General features: G+C 36.3%; 1 protein-coding gene across 12 annotated transcripts in view; it reads left to right on the forward strand.

The window, feature by feature from the left end:
• Window positions 1-18,118, forward strand: part of ZMYM4 (zinc finger MYM-type containing 4) — a 143,405-nt gene that overhangs the window by 114,649 nt on the left and 10,638 nt on the right. For all 12 annotated transcript variants that reach the window (XM_053211229.1, XM_053211240.1, XM_027059703.2 and 9 more), the window contains 6 exons: window positions 360-413; window positions 808-987; window positions 1,324-1,418; window positions 8,109-8,280; window positions 8,458-8,553; window positions 10,545-10,696. In XM_053211229.1, coding sequence (XP_053067204.1) covers window positions 360-413; window positions 808-987; window positions 1,324-1,418; window positions 8,109-8,280; window positions 8,458-8,553; window positions 10,545-10,696 — 749 coding nt within the window. The remainder of the gene's footprint in view (window positions 1-359; window positions 414-807; window positions 988-1,323; window positions 1,419-8,108; window positions 8,281-8,457; window positions 8,554-10,544; window positions 10,697-18,118) is intronic.

Below are 18,118 nucleotides of genomic sequence, written 5' to 3' on the forward strand. Positions count from 1 at the left end.
GCCTATTTTTATTAATGAATTATTCTTTCTGCATATGAAGTCTATTTTTATTTAAGTTTATTTATTTTCAGAGAGGGAGAGAATGAGTGGGGGAGGGGCAGAGAGAGAGGGGAACAGAGGATTCTAAGTAGGCTCTGTGAGCTCAATGTGGGGCTTGAACTCATGAACCATGAAGTCATGACCTGAGCCAAAGTTGGATGCTTAACCGACTGAGCCACGCAGGTGCCCTGCATATGAAGGCTATTTTTTTAGCATTCCCTAGTATGATTCATTTATATAATGTAGTCATTTCATTTGAGATGCAGTTTGCTTTGTGAATTCATGTAAGTTCTTTAATTATGTGCTTTTTTTCCCCTTAGGATCCCAAACTTCTGAACAGGAGCTCTTTTTAGATACCAAGATTTTTGAAAAAGGTTTGTAATTCTACATATATTTCAAATCTTAGAAATATTATTCTCAGTCATAGAAACCATAAAGTATTAGTATTCTTGGATTTAATATTTGTATTTTCAGCTATTCATAAGGGGCATCAGATGTCTATGATTGTATGCTAATGTGTAATGAGAATAATAAAAGGTAACTCAGATACTGGTTTTAAGGATTAATTAAAATAATGCTTTAAAGTGTTTACCAAGAATATGAAGCCAGTTTTGTGAGGCTGGTGAAGAAATTACTTCATCTTTTGAGTGTATCTACTTAAATCAGCAGGTGTATCTTGGTTTTGTTATTCAGGGGTTCAGGAGGGTTTCTGAGCATGTATAGGGTCCATCTCATTTTGAGCATTTGTTTGTTTTCTGTATATTTCAGACCAAGGAAGTACATACAGTGGTGATCTTGAATCAGAGGCAGTATCTACGCCACATAGCTGGGAGGAAGAGTTGAATCATTATGCCTTAAAGTCAAATGCTGTGCAAGAGGCAGATTCAGAATTGAAGCAGTTCTCAAAAGGGGAAACTGAGCAGGATCTGGAAGCAGATTTTCCATCAGGTTTGTGCAACATAAAATACTCTTGGTTTTAGAAGATTGGTAGAACTCTGAATTGATATCATGAAGCAGTTATACTGTCTGATAACCTAAGGCACAAATGGTCTCTACCTTTGAAGGTTAAATAATAAAGTGGTTAATTTTTTTTAACCTTTCACACCGTAATCTTGCAGGAGGTTTCCTTCATCATTAATGAAGTTTTTATTTAAATGCTATATCCACCTTTTTTGATCATAAAAAAATAATATAGTGATGATTACCTGATATTTTCTCCCCCAAAGTCTCTATATAAATCTGAGTTATTTATATCATAATATGCTTTCTGCTTATTATTAATAGAATCCTTTGACCCACTGAATAAAGGACAGGGAATCCAGGCACGTTCCCGAACAAGACGACGGCACAGAGATGGCTTCCCTCAGCCCAGACGAAGAGTAAGCAGTAGCTTAATTTTTCTAGCGTTTTCTTTGGTGTTTATTAATTCTTGCTGTTTACAAAGCTCTGTAACGGCCATCGTCCCAGTATTCCGTATATTGTTTTACAGAACCTTGTATTTTTATGGCTTTATTTTGTTTCTTATAATCAAGAACTGTATCTTTTGGATATTTTAAAGGGATGTGTAAACCTCATGTTATGGTAGTAGAGGTACTGAGACAAGTCTCCCAGCACAGCACTGGGCAAATGCTTAGTATGTGGTTGTTATTATGTAGCTGCTCAGATGTTTCTTGTGAATGTCATGGTGTCTATCACCATTATACCTTTTCCAGCTGGTAGAAGGGTAACCAGGCAAGTTTATAGTTTCCTGGTGGATTGTTTGTTACTCTGTTTTGTTACTCACTTGTGTTACAGAAAGTCATTCAGGATTCAGTAGGGATTGATGAGCTCCTGAGCATATATTTTGAGTCATGGCCCATGCTTCAGCCATATAGACCCAAGAAAAGACAGCATTCCTGCCTCTCTAAATAGCATATGATACCACACCTGTGTATGTGCTACATAATCATGAAATTTTTATAGATTTATAAAACTTTATAAATGTATTTGTTTTAACACTTGATTAACTTAAATTAATAAATAATATTTGGCAGACTACTGCTGTTACAAAAAAAACCATTATCTTTTACTTTATATTTCTTCTACTAGGCTCTCTTTGTTTCTACAATTAGAGATGTTTTTGTTCTGTTTTACTTTAAAAAGCTTTTTAAAATCCTCATTGTACACTTTTTTAAAAAAACCTCTAAATTTAGCCTTTTTTACATATAATAATGAAGTTTATTATTTTATTAAAAAAAATTTTTTTTAACGTTTTTTATTTATTTTTGAGACAGGGAGAGACAGAGCATGAACAGAGAAGGGTCAGAGAGAGGGAGACACAGAATCCGAAACAGGCTCCAGGCTCTGAGCTGTCAGCACAGAGCCCGACGCGGGGCTCAAACTCAGGGACTGCGAGATCATGACCTGAGCCGAAGTCGGCCCGCTCAACCGACTGAGCCACCCAGGCACCCCTTATTATTTTATATAATATAGTATAATAGTGAAATTCACTTGGACATTTTCTCATATTGACAGGGCTTTCCCACACTAAAATTAAAAGAATAATGGCCTTATAGTTTTTTTAATTAGCTCTGTTGAGTTATAATTGCATCTAAAAGTTCATAAATTTAAAAAAAAATTTTTTTAATGTTTAGTTTTGAGAGAGAGACAGAGACAGTGAGCAGGGGAGGGGCAGAGAGAGAGAGAGAGAGAGAGAGAGACACAGATCTGAAGCAGGCTCCAGGCTCTTAGCTGTCAGCAGAGCCTGTTGCTGGGCTCGAACTCACAAATCATGAGATCATGTCCTGAGCAGAAGTCAGATGATTAACCAACTGAGCCACCCACACACCCCTAAAAGTTCATAAATTTTAAGTGTAATATTTGAGAGGCTCTGTCAGATATATTAAGTATGTAACTACCATCACAACCATAACCCTTCCACTGTACTGAACACTCCCTGGGACCTTTTGTAGTCTGTCCTTTCCAGTTCCACCGATCCACTTTGCACATTGATGTGAAATGGTACCTCTTTGCTTTTTCTATAATTTCATATAAATGGAGTTTTGTGATTTGTCGTCTTCCCTGTCTGGCTTCTTTCACTTAGCATAATGGTTTTGAGATTCATCTGTGTTGTTCCATGTATCAGTAAGGCCATTCATTCCTTTTTATTTCTGAGTAGCATTTCATCGAATGGACAAACCATAGTTTCTTTAACAGTTGATGGTAATTTGAGTTATTTCCAGTTTGGTGCTATTTCAGATATACTACTGTGAACATTTTAATAGAAATCTCTGTGTGAACATATACTTTCATTTGAGGAAAAATACCCAGGAGTGGGATTGCTGGGTCTTATTGTATGTGTATTTTTAACTTTGTAGGAAAGCTATCAAACTGTTTTCCATGGTAGTAAATGTATTGATTTGAATTCCCACCAGCAGTGTATGAGTTCCAATGTGCTCCATGACTTTGCTAATACTTGGTATTTTTAATTTTAACCATTCTAGTGAATGTGTAGTGGTATCTCACTGTGGCTTTAGTTTATACTTACCTAATGACTGATGATGTTGGATATCTTTCCATGTGTATATTTGTTATTCTTGTATTTTCTTTGGTATGGTGTCTATTCAAAACTTTTGTGCATTTTTTTTTAAAAAACTACCTTATTATTTTTTTTTAAGTATTTATTTTGAAAGAGAGAGAACAAGAGCCAGTGTATGTCAAGCAGGGGTAGGGGTGCAGAGAGAGAGGGAGAGACAATCCCAAGCAGGCTACTCACTGTCAGTGCAAAGCCCAATGCAGGGCTTGATCTCATGACCTGTGAGATCATAATCAAAATCAGGAGTCGGGATGCTCAACCAACTGAGCCACCCTGGTGCCCCTCTTGCACATTTCTTTTATTGGGTTGTTTGCCTTCTTACTGAGTTGTAAGTGTTCTTTATCATGGATGTAATTCTTTTCTCAAACTGACTTTTGCTTCTATGCTGTTTTTTCTTTATTTTCTTAATGGTAAAGAACAGAACTTTCTGAATTTGTGAAAGTCCGTTTTCATCAATTTTTAATTCTTTTATTATTCATGCTTTTTAGAATTCCATGTAAAAGTCTTTGCTTAACTTGTGGCAACTAAGATACTATCTTATGTTTTCTTCTGGTTTTATATTTTAGATTTTATGTGTCTCTGATTCATTTTAAGATGATTTTTATATATGAGTTCAGGCAAGTGTCAAGGTTATTTTTTGTATGTGGTGTCCCACTGTTTTAGTACCATCTGGGAAAAGGCTGTCCTTTCCCTTATTGAATTATACTTCTGTTAACATCAGCCAACTGTATATATGTCTGTCTGTTTCTGAAACTGTATTCTGCATTGATTTATGTGTCTATTTTTTTTTTTATTTTTTTTTAACATTTATTAATTTTTGAGACAGAGAGAGACAGAACATGAACGGGGGAGGGGCAGAGAGAGAGGGAGACACAGAATCGGAAGCAGGCTCCAGGCTCTGAGCCATCAGCCCAGAGCCTGACGCAGGGCTCGAACTCACGGACCGCGAGATCGTGACCTGAGCTGAAGTCAGACGCTCAACCGACTGAGCCACCCAGGCGCCCCTATTTATGTGTCTATTTTAATACAGTACCAGCTGTTTCGATTATTGTAGCTTTACAGTGAGTGTTGAAATCAGGAGTATAAGTCCTCCAACATTGTTGTTCATTTTCAAAATTGTCATTCGTATATCCATATAAATTTTAGAATAACTTGCCAATTTTTATAAAGAAGACTGCTGGAAATTTGGGGCTGTTCTGAGCCCAAAGATCAATTTGCATAAAATTGCAATTTTGAGCTGTTCAATACATGAAGATTATGTTTTTCTCCTTTATTTAGATCATCTTTAATTTTTCTTAGCAATGTTTTATATATTGTTCAAGTCTCATACTTTTTATCTAATAAGTATTTAAAATTTATTTTGACCCTGTGTTAAGTATTATTTTTATTAAAAAATTTTCTAATGTTTATTTTTGAGAGAGAGAGAGCTTGCACATGAGCAGGGGAGGGGCAGAGACAGAGGGGTGAGAGGATCCAAAACGGGCTCTGTGCAGACAGCAGTGACCCCGATTCAGGGCTCATACTCATGAACTGTGAGATTATGACCTCAACCAAAGTTGGACACGTAACCAGCTAAGCCACCAGGTGCCCCAAGCAGTATTATTTTTAATTTCATTTTCTAATATTCCTCATTGTCATATAAAAATAGAGATTACTTTTTCTATATAGAGTTTATGTATTGTGATTTTGCTCAATCAAAATCTTTAGGCTTTTCTACATGGACAATCATATTATTTGCGAATAAAAATTGTTTTACTCTTGGGGCGCCTGGGTGGCTCAGTTGGCTATGCATTCGACTTTGGCTCAGATAATGATCTAAATCGTGAGTTCGAGTCCTGCGTTGGCTCTGTGGTGACAGCTCAGAGCCTGGAGCCAGCTTCAGATTCTGTGTCTCCCTCTCTCTCTGCCCATCCCCACTCATGCTCTATCTCTCTCTCAAAAATGAATAAATGTTTAAAAAAAAACAAACAAGATTGTTTTACTTTTTCCTTTCTAATCTTAATGCCTCTATTATTTTATTTATTTATTTTTTTAAATTAAATTTATTTATTTATTTTTGGATATATTGCACTAGCTAGGCTCTTTAGTACAATGTTGAATATTAGTGGTGAAAGCAGATCTTCATGTCTATTCTTAATCTTAGGACAAGTGTTCAATCTTGCAGTGTTGTTTTTTAAAGATTTTATTTTTAAGTAATCTCTATACTGAACATGAGGCTCGAACTCATGATCCCAAGATTGAGAGTGACACGCTCTACCAAATGAGCCAGCCAGGTGCCCCTCAGTCTTAGTATTAAGTATGATATTACTTGTGGGTTTCTCCTAGTTGTCCTCTGTCAGGTCCAGGAAGTTCTCTTCTGTTTTTAATTTGCTGAGAATTTTTATCATGATTGTGTTGTTGAATTTTGTCAGGTGGTTCTCTTGTATTTATTGCAATGATCATCTGGTTTTTCTTTTTGAGTCTATTAAAATGATGACATACAGGGGCACCTGGGTGGCTCTGTGTGTTAAGCATCTGACTCTTGATTTCGGCTCATGTCATGATCTCAGTTTGTGAGTTTGAGTTGTAAGTTCAAGCCCCATGCTGAGCTCCACACTGACAGTGGAGAACCTGCTTGGGATTCTCTCTCGTGCTTCCTCTGCCCCTCCCCTTGCTTGTGTATGTGTTCTCTCTCAAAATAAACTTAAGAAAAAATTTAAAAATGATGATATGTATTAATATTTTGAATGATAAGCTAAGTTTGCATTTGTGGGATGTACCTTACTTTCTTCTGACATATTTATTCATATATATATATATATTTTTAATTTTATTATTTTTTTAATCTACATCCAAATTAGTTAGCATATAGTACAACAGTGATTTCAGGAGTAGATTCCTTAGTGCCCCTTACCCATTTAGCCCATCCCCTCTCCCACAACCCCTCGAGTAACCCTCAGTTTGTTCTTCATATTTATGAGTCTCTTGTTTTGTCCGCCTCCCTGTTTTTATATTATTTTTGTTTCCCTTCCCTTATGTTCATCTGTTTTGTCTCTTAAAGTCCTCATGTGAATGAAGTCATATGATTTTTGTCTTTCTCTAATTTCACTTAGCCTAATACCCTCCAGTTCCATGCATGCAGTTGCAAATGGCAAGATTTCATAATTTTTGATTGCCAAGTAATACTCCATTGTATATATATACCACGTCTTCTTTATCCATTCATCCATCGATAGACATTTGGGCTCTTTGTATACTTTGACTATTGTTGATAGTGCTGCTATAAACATGGGGGTGCATGTGCCCCTTCAAAACAGCACACCTGTATCCCTTGGATAAATACCCAATAGTGTAATTCCTGGGTTGTAAGGTAGTTCTATTTTTAGTTTTTTGAGGAACCTCCATACTGTTTTCCAGAGTGGCTGCACCAGCTTGCATTCCCACCGACCATGCAAAAGAGATCCTCTTTCTCAGCATCCTCGCCAACATCTGTTGTTGCCTGAGTTGTTAATGTTAGACATTTTGACAGGTGTAAGGTGGTATCTCATTGTGGTTTGATTTGTATTTCCCTGATAATGTGTGTGCCTTTTTATTATTTCTTTTATTTTTCTTACTTTGGGTTTTAATGTGGTCTACTTTTTCTAGTTTCTTTTTTTTTTTTTACGTTTATTTATTTTTGAGACAGACAGAGACAGAGCATGAGAGACAGAACATGAATGGGGGAGGGTCAGAGAGAGAGGGAGACACAGAATGTGAAACAGGCTCCAGGCTCTGAGCAGTCAGCACAGAGCCCGACGCGGGGCTCGAACTCACAGACCGCGAGATCGTGACCTGAGCTGAAGTTGGACGCTTAACCGACTGAGCCACCCACGCGCCCCAACTTTTTCTAGTTTCTTAAGATAAAGCTTAGATTATTGATTTTAGACTTATTTTTCATAGACACATTTTAATACTATAAATGTCATTGTAAGCTTTAGCACTGTGGGAAAAAAATGCTTGGTTTTTGTTTTCACTGACGTTCAAAATATTTTCTAATTGCATTTGTGGTTTCTTCTTTGACCATGAGTATTTATAAATGTGTGGGTTAATTTCCAATTTTTGAGGATTTTCTTAATATTGTTCCACTACTGGTATCTTGTTTAACTTGATTATAGTTAGAGAATTTATGGAGGCTTGTTTTTTATCCCAGAATATGATCTACTCTTGTTTTTCATGAAATAGACCTGAATGGTAAAAATGGTTGTTCATACCTCACTGGGTGGGTCCAGTATCTGGAATATAGTGAGTATTTAAGTGTTAGTAATCATTACAGTTCTGCATTTAACTCTCTTTTTTTCTTTTCCCATATGGATTGGATTAATCTCTAAAGCTTCTTTCTAGCTTTAAGAATTCTGAATCTTTAGGATCTAATAAAAATTGCATATTCTGTAAATTTTTCCCTTCTCTCTTTGAGAGCTTGTTTCTTAAAGATTCGAAACTAAATTTTACATTTTATAAATTTTTGGAATTCTTACAGGGACGGAAGAAGTCTATAGTGGCTGTGGAGCCCAGAAGTCTTATTCAAGGAGCCTTTCAGGGGTGCTCAGTGTCTGGGATGACACTGAAATACATGTACGGGGTAAATGCCTGGAAGAACTGGGTTCAGTGGAAAAATGCCAAGGAAGATCAGGGGGATCTGAAATGTGGCGGTAAATACACAGCATGAATTTGTATCTTAAGGTGGTTGGGAGGATAGAGTGCAAGTCATTAATCTACACAAAAGGGATACATACTAGGTCAAAAATCCCATAAAACTTTGGTTTTGGCCTGCCTTAAAATTTTTCCCACTTTTATTTAACTTCTTATTTCTTTTTTCTCCTTGTCAGGTGTTGAACATGCTGCATCTAGCCCATGTTCTGACCCTTTAGGAAGTGCTCAAGACCATGTACTCTCTCAAGAATCCTCAGAGCCAGGCTGTAGAGGTAAAAATCATTTCTCTGCTTGTAATCTGAATTTTCTGAATCACTTTTAATATTATTGTCAATTTTAAATTTGTAAATGGAATACTTAATATTTGAAGTCTTATGGTAAAAGAGAGAAATTAATATCCTACTCTCAGTTATAAAGAGCACAAGCTCTATAAAGGTAAGGTTGTACAGGCATGATTTCATTATGCAAATATGAGGAATTTTGTTCCTTTTTCCAACACTATGAGGGTGGCTCAAATCTGCCTTCTTGAGCCCTGTATCTGTAACCTAACCCACATGGAACTTCTGTTGTTGGTGTTGGTGTTAAGAAAAGTACCTGGAAAAGCCTTGCCTCTTCTGTAGAAATTTTTCCTAATAACAAGCTCTGTGAGACTGGGTGCTGGGAAATTTGGAACCCAATAAACACTTCACATAGAACAACAGTGTATAATTTTAGAGCCCACATTAACTCCCCCATTGCCCCTGCCTTGGTTTTGAAATTCCTATTCTAAACTTTTGTTTTCATTTTATATTTTCCTTTTTTATTATCTTTGTTTTATGTAATATACTTACTATAATCTTTGTGGAATGAGATAGGGCAGGAATGGATGAGTATGTCCTTATCACTAGATTTTTTTTGCCTCTTTCCAACTATAGCTTCTATCTAACAACTTAGTAGTTGCATGCACTCTTGGCTTCACCTCAGTGTATCCTGCTGGCTTTTAGTTAGTGGCTGCTGTGGTCTATGACTCATTCAGTTCCTACAGATCAAGTGTAATCTCTACAGAGTTATATAAATATACTCCTCTTATGGAGGTTTATTGGTCCCTTTACCAACCACTTTGAGCCACAGCACTCTTTGTTTTAAAAAAGAAAGAAGGATAATGAGAATGAAGAGGTAATACTATGTTAGACTACCAGCCCTAAATGCAATAGCCACAGGGGATGCCTACTCATTTTTGCTACTCGTTCATCAAAAAAATACTTACTGAATTTATGTGCTAGGTGGTTAGCAGACATAGTGGTTAGGTGCTTTGGTGAAAAGGTCAAACATGGTCCTTGCCCTCTGAGCCACCACTTTTACCTTTTGCAAAATCATTTCAGGGGAACTCAAGTGTATCTTTGGAAACATGCAGTCTTGTCTCAATATAGATGAGCAGTGACTAGGAAGAGTGTTTCAATTCTAATCTGAATTGAAGTAGGATCTCTACTGAAGTAGTATCTCTACAAATCAAATTGGGTAACTCTCCCAAAATTAATTCAGTTCTTAGTTGATTTCAAAGCCTTAATATGCTATGTGAGGTTTACCATGATCTGCTGCCATCTGCCTTTCTTGATTTTCTCCGGTATATCTAAATCCCCTGAACCTTTTCATTTTTTGTGTATTCCAGCATTTCTAAGGACATGACATTTTTATATGTTATTTAAGTGTTCTATATGCACATAAATCTGAGTTAGAGAAAGTTAAACAGCATTTTAATGCAGATATTCCCAGAACCTTTCATAAGCCTTTTATATACCATTGTGAATTCTTTAGAGGCAAATATAATATGCTGCTGTTTTCCAAATTTATCAGATCTTAGAAACCCGGGTTTGTCCAGCTCTCATATTGCTAGTATTTTGTGGAATATGCTTTGGGAAAAATTTTTACATCCTCAGATTGGAATTCTTTATTCACCTGTTTAATTCTTCTTCACCTTTCAAGGTCTGGCATTAGTATCACATCCTCCAGAATCTCACCTGACCCTTCCCTGTTGGATGTTCCTTATTTGCTTTCCTAGAATCCTTCTTAAATAAAACCTCTGTCATAGCACCTGGTACTACATTGTTTTCATTTCTTTAATTGAAAAAGCCCTGAGAGCTGGATTTGTCTGTAATCCATGTATTCACCAGTGTTCACTGCAATTCCTGGGGGCACATTAGTGGTCAGTGTTTTTTAGTGAATAAAGTTGTGTTACTGTGTTTCTTATAAGTTAATATTTCAGATGTTTTCTACCTTTCCATAGTCCGTTCTATCAAGCTGAAGGAAGATATTCTGTCCTGCACTTTTGCTGAGTTGAGTTTGGGTTTATGCCAGTTTATCCAAGAGGTGCGGAGACCAAATGGTGAAAAATATGATCCAGACAGTATCTTATACTTGTGCCTTGGAATTCAGCAGGTATCAAATTCAGTAATTGTTCTAAAATGTATTGCATTTTTAATAATTCTCATAGAACTTACGATTCAAACTGAAAAACTATAGTGTGTATTGGTTGTTTGGTGTTACTTTTATATTCTGTTCTAATGAACCACTGACCCTGATTTAAAAGTCTTGATTATATAGTCTTTTGTAAGCCAAATTGAGACTCTTTGTAGAATAACAGAAAATGAGGATGGTGCATTTAATTATTAAATGGACAAAAAAGGCAAGAATAGCCAATTCACAAAAAAGTAATATAGGTGAATATGTATATATATGTATGTACTTTAAATGCATATTAAAATAACAGGTTACCATTTTTTGTCTATCACATTAGCAAGAATAAAATAATTATAACACTTATTGTTGATAGGACTTCTGTGAGGAGGGGATTTGCCTTCATAGCTGGTGATAATTAGTATACACTTGAACATATGTTTCAGGAATATTTTTGAATGTTCATACTTCTTTTTTTTTAATTTTTTTAACGTTTATTCATTTTTGAGAGAGAGAGAGAGAGAGAATGTGAGCAAGGGAAGGGCAGAGAGAGGAAGAGACTGTGAAGCAGGCTCCAGGCTCCGAGCTGTCAGCACAGAGCCCGATGCAGGGCTCGAACCCATGAACCGCGAGATCATGACCTGAGCCAAAGTAGGACGCTCAACCAACTGAGCCATCTAGCACACCAAATGTTCATACTGTTTCACCAAGTAATTCCCTTTTTGGGAGTCTGTCAAAGCTAGATATTAGTGTTATGTTTATATCAAAGGTGGATAGAGTGTTATGTTTAAGTAAATTATAGTATATTTATAAAGTATATTACATAACCAATAAAAATTGTTTACAAAGTAACTTCTAGTAACATAAAAATATTAGTATTAAAGGACTAAATGAACAAAATGAGAGTACGAATACATGTTAACACATAGTGATTTAAAACCCAATCATATAAATACATAGTAAAATAAAATGCACCAAAAAAATGTTGACAGCAGTTATCGTGGTTATCGTCTTAGGGTGGTAGTGCCTTGGGTATTGTTGACTTTTCTCTGTTTGCCAAATTTTCTTCCAGTTGTATGATGGGGGAGGTGGGTTCTTTTATTTAGGCATTTATTAAAGTTTATTTCTTAATTATACAAGTAGTTTGTGCTCACTGTAATTATTAAAACAGTGAGGCATTTAAGGAAAATTTTATCTACTTCCATTCCCAGTCTCTGAGGTAACCAGTATTGTAACATCTGTCATTCATGTACCTTCTTCTGTGCTATACATTTATGCATTTATTCTTATGCATTATGCATTTATGCATTTATACATTTATTCTTGTTTTGCTTACTGTTTAGCAAAATAGAGCTCATACCATACACATTTTTTTCAGCTTACTTTTTTTTTTAAATTTAAATGTTTATTATTTTGAGAGAGAGTATGCACACAAGCAGGGGAGGGGCAGAGAGAGAGAGAGAGACAGAGAGAGAGAGAGAATCCCAAGCAGGCTCTGCTCTGTCAGTGTAGAGCCTGATGGAGGTTTCAATCTCATGAACCATGAGATCATGACGTGAGCTGAAATCAAGAGTCCAACCCTTAATCTCCTGAATCACCCAGGCACCCCTGCAGCTTATTTTTCCCAATCTGTTTGTCCCTCCAATTGAATATAAATGAAGTTTCTTCCTTTATACAGAAAGCTGCATAATACTGCAGAGTATGAATATACCAGTTATTCACCATTTTTTCTTTTGTACATTCAGGTTATTCCCCCCTTCTTTTTTTTTTTTTTTTAATTAAATTTTTTTTTTTTAATTTACATTCAAGTTAGTTATATAGTGCAAAAGTGATTTCAGGAGTAGATTCCTTAATGCCCCTTACCCATTTAGCGCATCCCCCCTCCCACAACCCCTCCAGTAACCCTCTGTTTGTTCTCCACATTTGAGTCTCTTATGTTTTGTCCCCTTCCCTGTTTTTATTTTATTTTTGATTCCCTTCCCTTATGTTCATCTGTTTTGTATCTTTAAAGCCCTCATAAGAGTGAAGTCATGATTGTTGTCTTTCTCTAATTTCGCTTAGCATAATACCCTCTGGTTCCATCCACGTAGTTGCAAATGGCAAGAATTCATTCTTTTTGATTGCCATTTAATACTTCATGTGTGTGTTTGTGTGTGTGTGTATAAATATGTATATACATATACATGTATATGTATATACATATATGTATATATATACATGTATATGTATATGTATATACATATATGTGTATATGTATATATATATATATATATATATATATATATATATATATATATACATCTCACATCTTCTTTATCCATTCATTATCCATGATGGACATTTGGGCTCCTTGCATACTTTGGCTGTTGATAGTGCTGCTATAAACATTGGGGTGCATATGTCCCTTTGAAATAGCACACCTGTATCCCTTGGATAAATACCTAGTAGTGCAATTGCTGGGTCATAGGGTATATTTTTAATTTTTTGAGGAATCTCCATACTGTTTTCCATTTAACCAACTGAGCCACTCAGGCACCCACCATACTGTTTTCCAGAGTGGCGGCACCAGCTTGCATTCCCACCAGCAGTACAAAAGAGATCCTCTCTCTCCACATCCTTGCCAACATCTGTGGTTACCTGAGTTGTTAATGTTAGCCATTCTGACAGGTGTGAGGTGGTATCTCATTGTGGTTTTGATTTGTATTTATTTCCCTGATGATGAGTGATGTTGAGCATTTTTTCATGTGTCGGTTGGCCATCTGGATGTCTTCTTTGGAGAAGTGTCTATTCACGTCTTTTGCCCATCTGTTCACTGGATTATTTGTTTTTTGGATGTTGAGTTTGACAAGTTCTTTATAGATTTTGGATACTAACCCTTTATCTCATATGTGATTTGCAAATATCTTCTCCCATTCTGTCGGTTGCCTTTTAGTTTTGCTGATTGTTGCCTTTACTGTGCAGAAGCTTTTTATTTTGATGAGGTAGGTCCCAATAGTTCAATTTTGCTTTTGTTTCCCTTGCCTCTGGAGACGTGTTGAGTAAGAAGTTGCTGCAGCCAAGGTCAAAGAGGTTTTTGCCTGTTTTCTCCTTGAGGATTTTGATGGCTTCCTGTCTTACATTTAGGTCTTTCCTCCATTTTGAGTTTATTTTTGTGTATGGTGTAAGAAAGTGGTCCAGGTTCATTTTTCTGCATGCCGCTGTCCAGTTTTCCCAGCCCCGCTTGCTGAAGAGACTGTCTTTATTCCATTGGCTCGTCTTTCCTGCTTTGTCAAAGATTAGTTGGCCATACGTTTGTGAGTCCGTTTCTGTTCTGTTCCATTGATCTGAGTGTGTTTTTGTGCCAGTGCCATACTGTCTTGATGATTGCAGCTTTGTAGTACAGCTTGAAGTCCATATTCCCCCCTTATTCTTATAAACAGTGTTTCAGTAAATATTTTGTTTGCATACCTGATGAACTGGGGCTTTTATTTTTAGGTTAAAACATATATAGATTTCTCTAATTTTAAGATGTTTTCAGATAACTTTCCAGAATGATTATAGTAATTAACAGTCTTACCAGCAGTGTTGTGTGCGCCCATTTCTTGAATTCTTACCACTACTCTTTTTACTATTTATTATTCTGATGGATTAAAAAAAATGGCATCTGGTGGCTCCAATTTTTATTTTCCAATTTTATGAAGTAGTATGTCTTTGTATGCTGTTGGTCATTTGGATTTTCCTTTCTTTCTGTAGGATCTCTTTTATGTTGGGGATATGAACTCTAAGTGCTTGAGTTAAATTTTTCTAGTGTATATTTGCCTTTCAGTTTTGTTTTGCCATTCAGAAAGCTTTCCTTTTTACACAGTTTAATAATATGCATTTATTTTATAATTCCTGATTTTTCTGTGTTGCTTAGGATGGTCTTCCTACTTATGTGTTTAAATTTAAATTCTCATAGATTTCTTTCTAAAATACATACTTTTTATATTGATATCTTTAATACATCCAGAATTCATTTTTGTGCATGATACACGTTTATTTCAGATGAATAACATTTATGATGGGTTATCTAGTTACACAGGTAGCATTCATTTTCCCCACAGAATCGAAATAGCACCTTTGTTATTAAAATATTGTTCCCATTATATTTTGATACAATTTCTAGATTGTAAAAGATGTTTTTAAAATCAACATACAAGGGGTGCCTTGGTGGCTCAGTTGGTTGAACATACAACTCTTCATTTCAGCTCAGGTCATGATCCCAGGGTTGTGGGATTGAGCCCCATGCTCAGTACTTAAGGTATTCTCTCCCTCTCCCTCTCTCCCTCCCTCTCCCCCTCCCCTTCTCCCCCTCTTTCCCTCTTTCCCTCTCTCCTATTGTCTGTCTGTCTCTCTCTCTCTCTCTCTCTCTCTCTCTCTCCCCCTCCCTCCCTCCCTCCCTCCCCCCTCCTCCACTTGCACTCTGTCTCTAAAATAAAAATAAAAGAAAACAAAAAAGAAAGTCAACACATGAGAGGAATTTTATAGGCTCTTTCAATGAAAATGTATTGGGCACCTACTATGTACCACACACGCATTTTGGTTAGGTAAAAATTTTGAAGATTCTGAACACTTTCTGAGCTTTTAGAATTTATGATATTATGGATCTAAAAACATTCTCATATTTTATCAGTGCAGGTGTCAAGGAGTAAGAAATATTGTGGCAGTGATTCATATTCCGACTTGAACATAATCAAAACGTGTGGTCATTGCTGTGAATTCAGTCACAAACTGCTTTACATACCAGATACTCTGCTATCTATAAAATATACTCTAATTTGTGAGATAAATCATAACCTTATAAAAAGTTTTTTCTAGTGTATTTATCCTGTTGTTTATATTAATAAATGATTTTTATAATAATACTATTAAAAAGAGGTTATAAGTTAACAATATTTACCTATAGGTGATAGGAAGTAAATACTATAAACCTTTTACCAGTTCTGACAAGAAATAAACTTTCCTTAACCATAAGGAATTTTAAAATGTAACTTAAGCTCACATCTTAGATGTGCTTCCTGTTTTGTTTTCTTTCCTGATTATAAAAATGGTTATGCTAAGTGTAAAGAATTTTGAAAATACATTAAAGTGTAAAGAAATAAATTAAACCCAACCATAATATCAACACCTGTACCACCACTGTTAACATTAGCTGAGAAGGGGAATTGGCAAAAAGAAATAAATAGGCAAATAGCAAAATTAACATACAGCTAACAGGCAAAATGTGTTAAGAATGTCTAACAATCATTTACTGTGTATGCTGTGTGTATTATTAATATAAGCTTATTTCATATATTAACTCATTCACTTGTGAGCGTGCCCCTCTGATACATAAGGACTGTTATCATCACCATTTTCTGTTGAGGCACAGTGAGTTAAAGTATTGTTTAAGGCCTCAAATGTAGTAAGTGGCAGGGCCAGGATGTGAATCCAGGTAATTTATTTTCAGAGTCCATTCTTAATTTTTTTTTTTTAACGATTATTTATTTTTGAGACATAGAGAGAAAGAGCATGAAGAAGGGAGGAGCAGAGAGAGAGGGAGACACAGAATCTGAAACAGGCTTCAGACTCTGAGCTGTCAGCACAGAGCCCGACGCGGGGCTCGAACTCACGGACCGTGAGATCGTGACCTGAGCCGAAGTCGGACGCTTAACCGACCGAGCCACCCAGGCGCCCCCAGAGTCCATTCTTAAGATCACTGTGTTGGACTATCTCCCTGATGTAAAAGGTTACTTAACTATAATCAAGGAAAAATGTCACCCATTAAACTGATTAAAAATTGAAAGGTTGAGAAGTTCAATAATACCAAGTATTAATGAAAACATATTACTGTTGGAGGCCTTTTCAGAGGGCAAGTTGATGTGGCAAATAAAACATTAAATGCATGTAGATTCGGGGCACCTGGGTGGTTCAGTTGGTTAAGTATCCGATTTCGGCGCAGGTCATGATCTCTCGGTTCATGATTCGAGCCCTGTATCGGGCTCTGTGCTGACAGCTCAGAGCCTGGAACCTGTTCCTAATTCTGTGTCTCCCTCTGTGCCCCTCCCCCACAGACAGTCTGTCTCTTCCTCAAAAATAAATAAACATTTAAAAAATATGCTTGTAGGTTCTTCAGTGTAGCAAATCCATTGATCAGTATTTCTCCCCCAAGAAATGCACACATGTACATAGACTGGTATTTTTATTATAACGTTGTTTTCAACAGCAAAAAATTGGAAACCACCTATGTGTTCATTAAAACAGTAATGTTCAATCAACTATAATATGTCTGTACTGTTAAATACCATACAATAGTTAAAAAGCAATGAATTGCTCTTACACATTTTTGCATGGAAAACTCTTAGAGACACATTGAAAAAAGTTTTTTTAAGGTTTATTTGCTTTTGAGAGAGAGAGAGTGTGTTGAGTGGGTGAGGGCCAGAGAGGGAGACGTAGAAGCTGAAGCAGGCTCCAGGCTCTGAGCTATCAGCAAAAAGCCTGACGTGGGGCTGGAAATTGTGAACCATCAGGCCATGACCTGAGCAGAAGTTGGACCCTTAACCGACTGCGTCACCCAGGTGCCTGCCCCCAAGAGACATATTTTTAAAGTAACTTGCACGACTATGTGTTGTGCAATATTTATTTATATTGTGGCAAAATACACATATTATAAAGCTTACCATTTTAAAATGTACAGTTCAGTGTCCTTAAGTGCATTCATGATGGTGTGCAGTTGTCATCACTGTTTTTCCAAAATATCACTGTGTTTTCCTAACTGGAAATCTCATAACCCATTAAGCAGCCACTCCCTATTACTTCCTCTGCTTAGTCCCTGGCAACCATGAATCTGCTTTCTATCTCTGTGGATTTCCTTGTTCTGGATATATCATATAAACAGGATTATACAATTATGTGGCCTTTTGTGTCTGGCTTCTTCCAGGTTTAACCTGTGTAGCATGAATCAGTACCTTTTTATGGCTGAATTATTTCATTTTTGGATATACCACATTTTTCTTATCCATCTGTTTGTGGACATTTGAGTTATTTCTACCTTTTGGTTATTACAAATAGTGAATGATACTGTGAACATTCATGTACAAATTTTTGTTTGAACATCTGTTTTCTTTTGGGTCTGTGCCTACCAGTGGAACCACATGGTCAAATAGGAACTCCATGATAAGCTTGTTGAGGAGCCACCAAAACAGTTTCCACAGTGACTGCACCATTTTATGTTGCCAGCAGCAGTGTACAAAGGGTCTGTTCTCTCCGTTCTCGCCAATGTTTGTTAATTGCCTTTTTTTTTTTAAAGTTATCTGATGGGTATGAGGTAGTATCTCATTATGGTTTTGATTTGCATTTTCCTAATGACTAATGTCACTGAACATTTTTTCATGTATTTGTTGGCCA

This window comes from Acinonyx jubatus, chromosome C1, assembly GCF_027475565.1.
Source record: "Acinonyx jubatus isolate Ajub_Pintada_27869175 chromosome C1, VMU_Ajub_asm_v1.0, whole genome shotgun sequence".
In the NCBI taxonomy this organism is placed as follows: Eukaryota; Metazoa; Chordata; class Mammalia; order Carnivora; family Felidae; genus Acinonyx; species Acinonyx jubatus.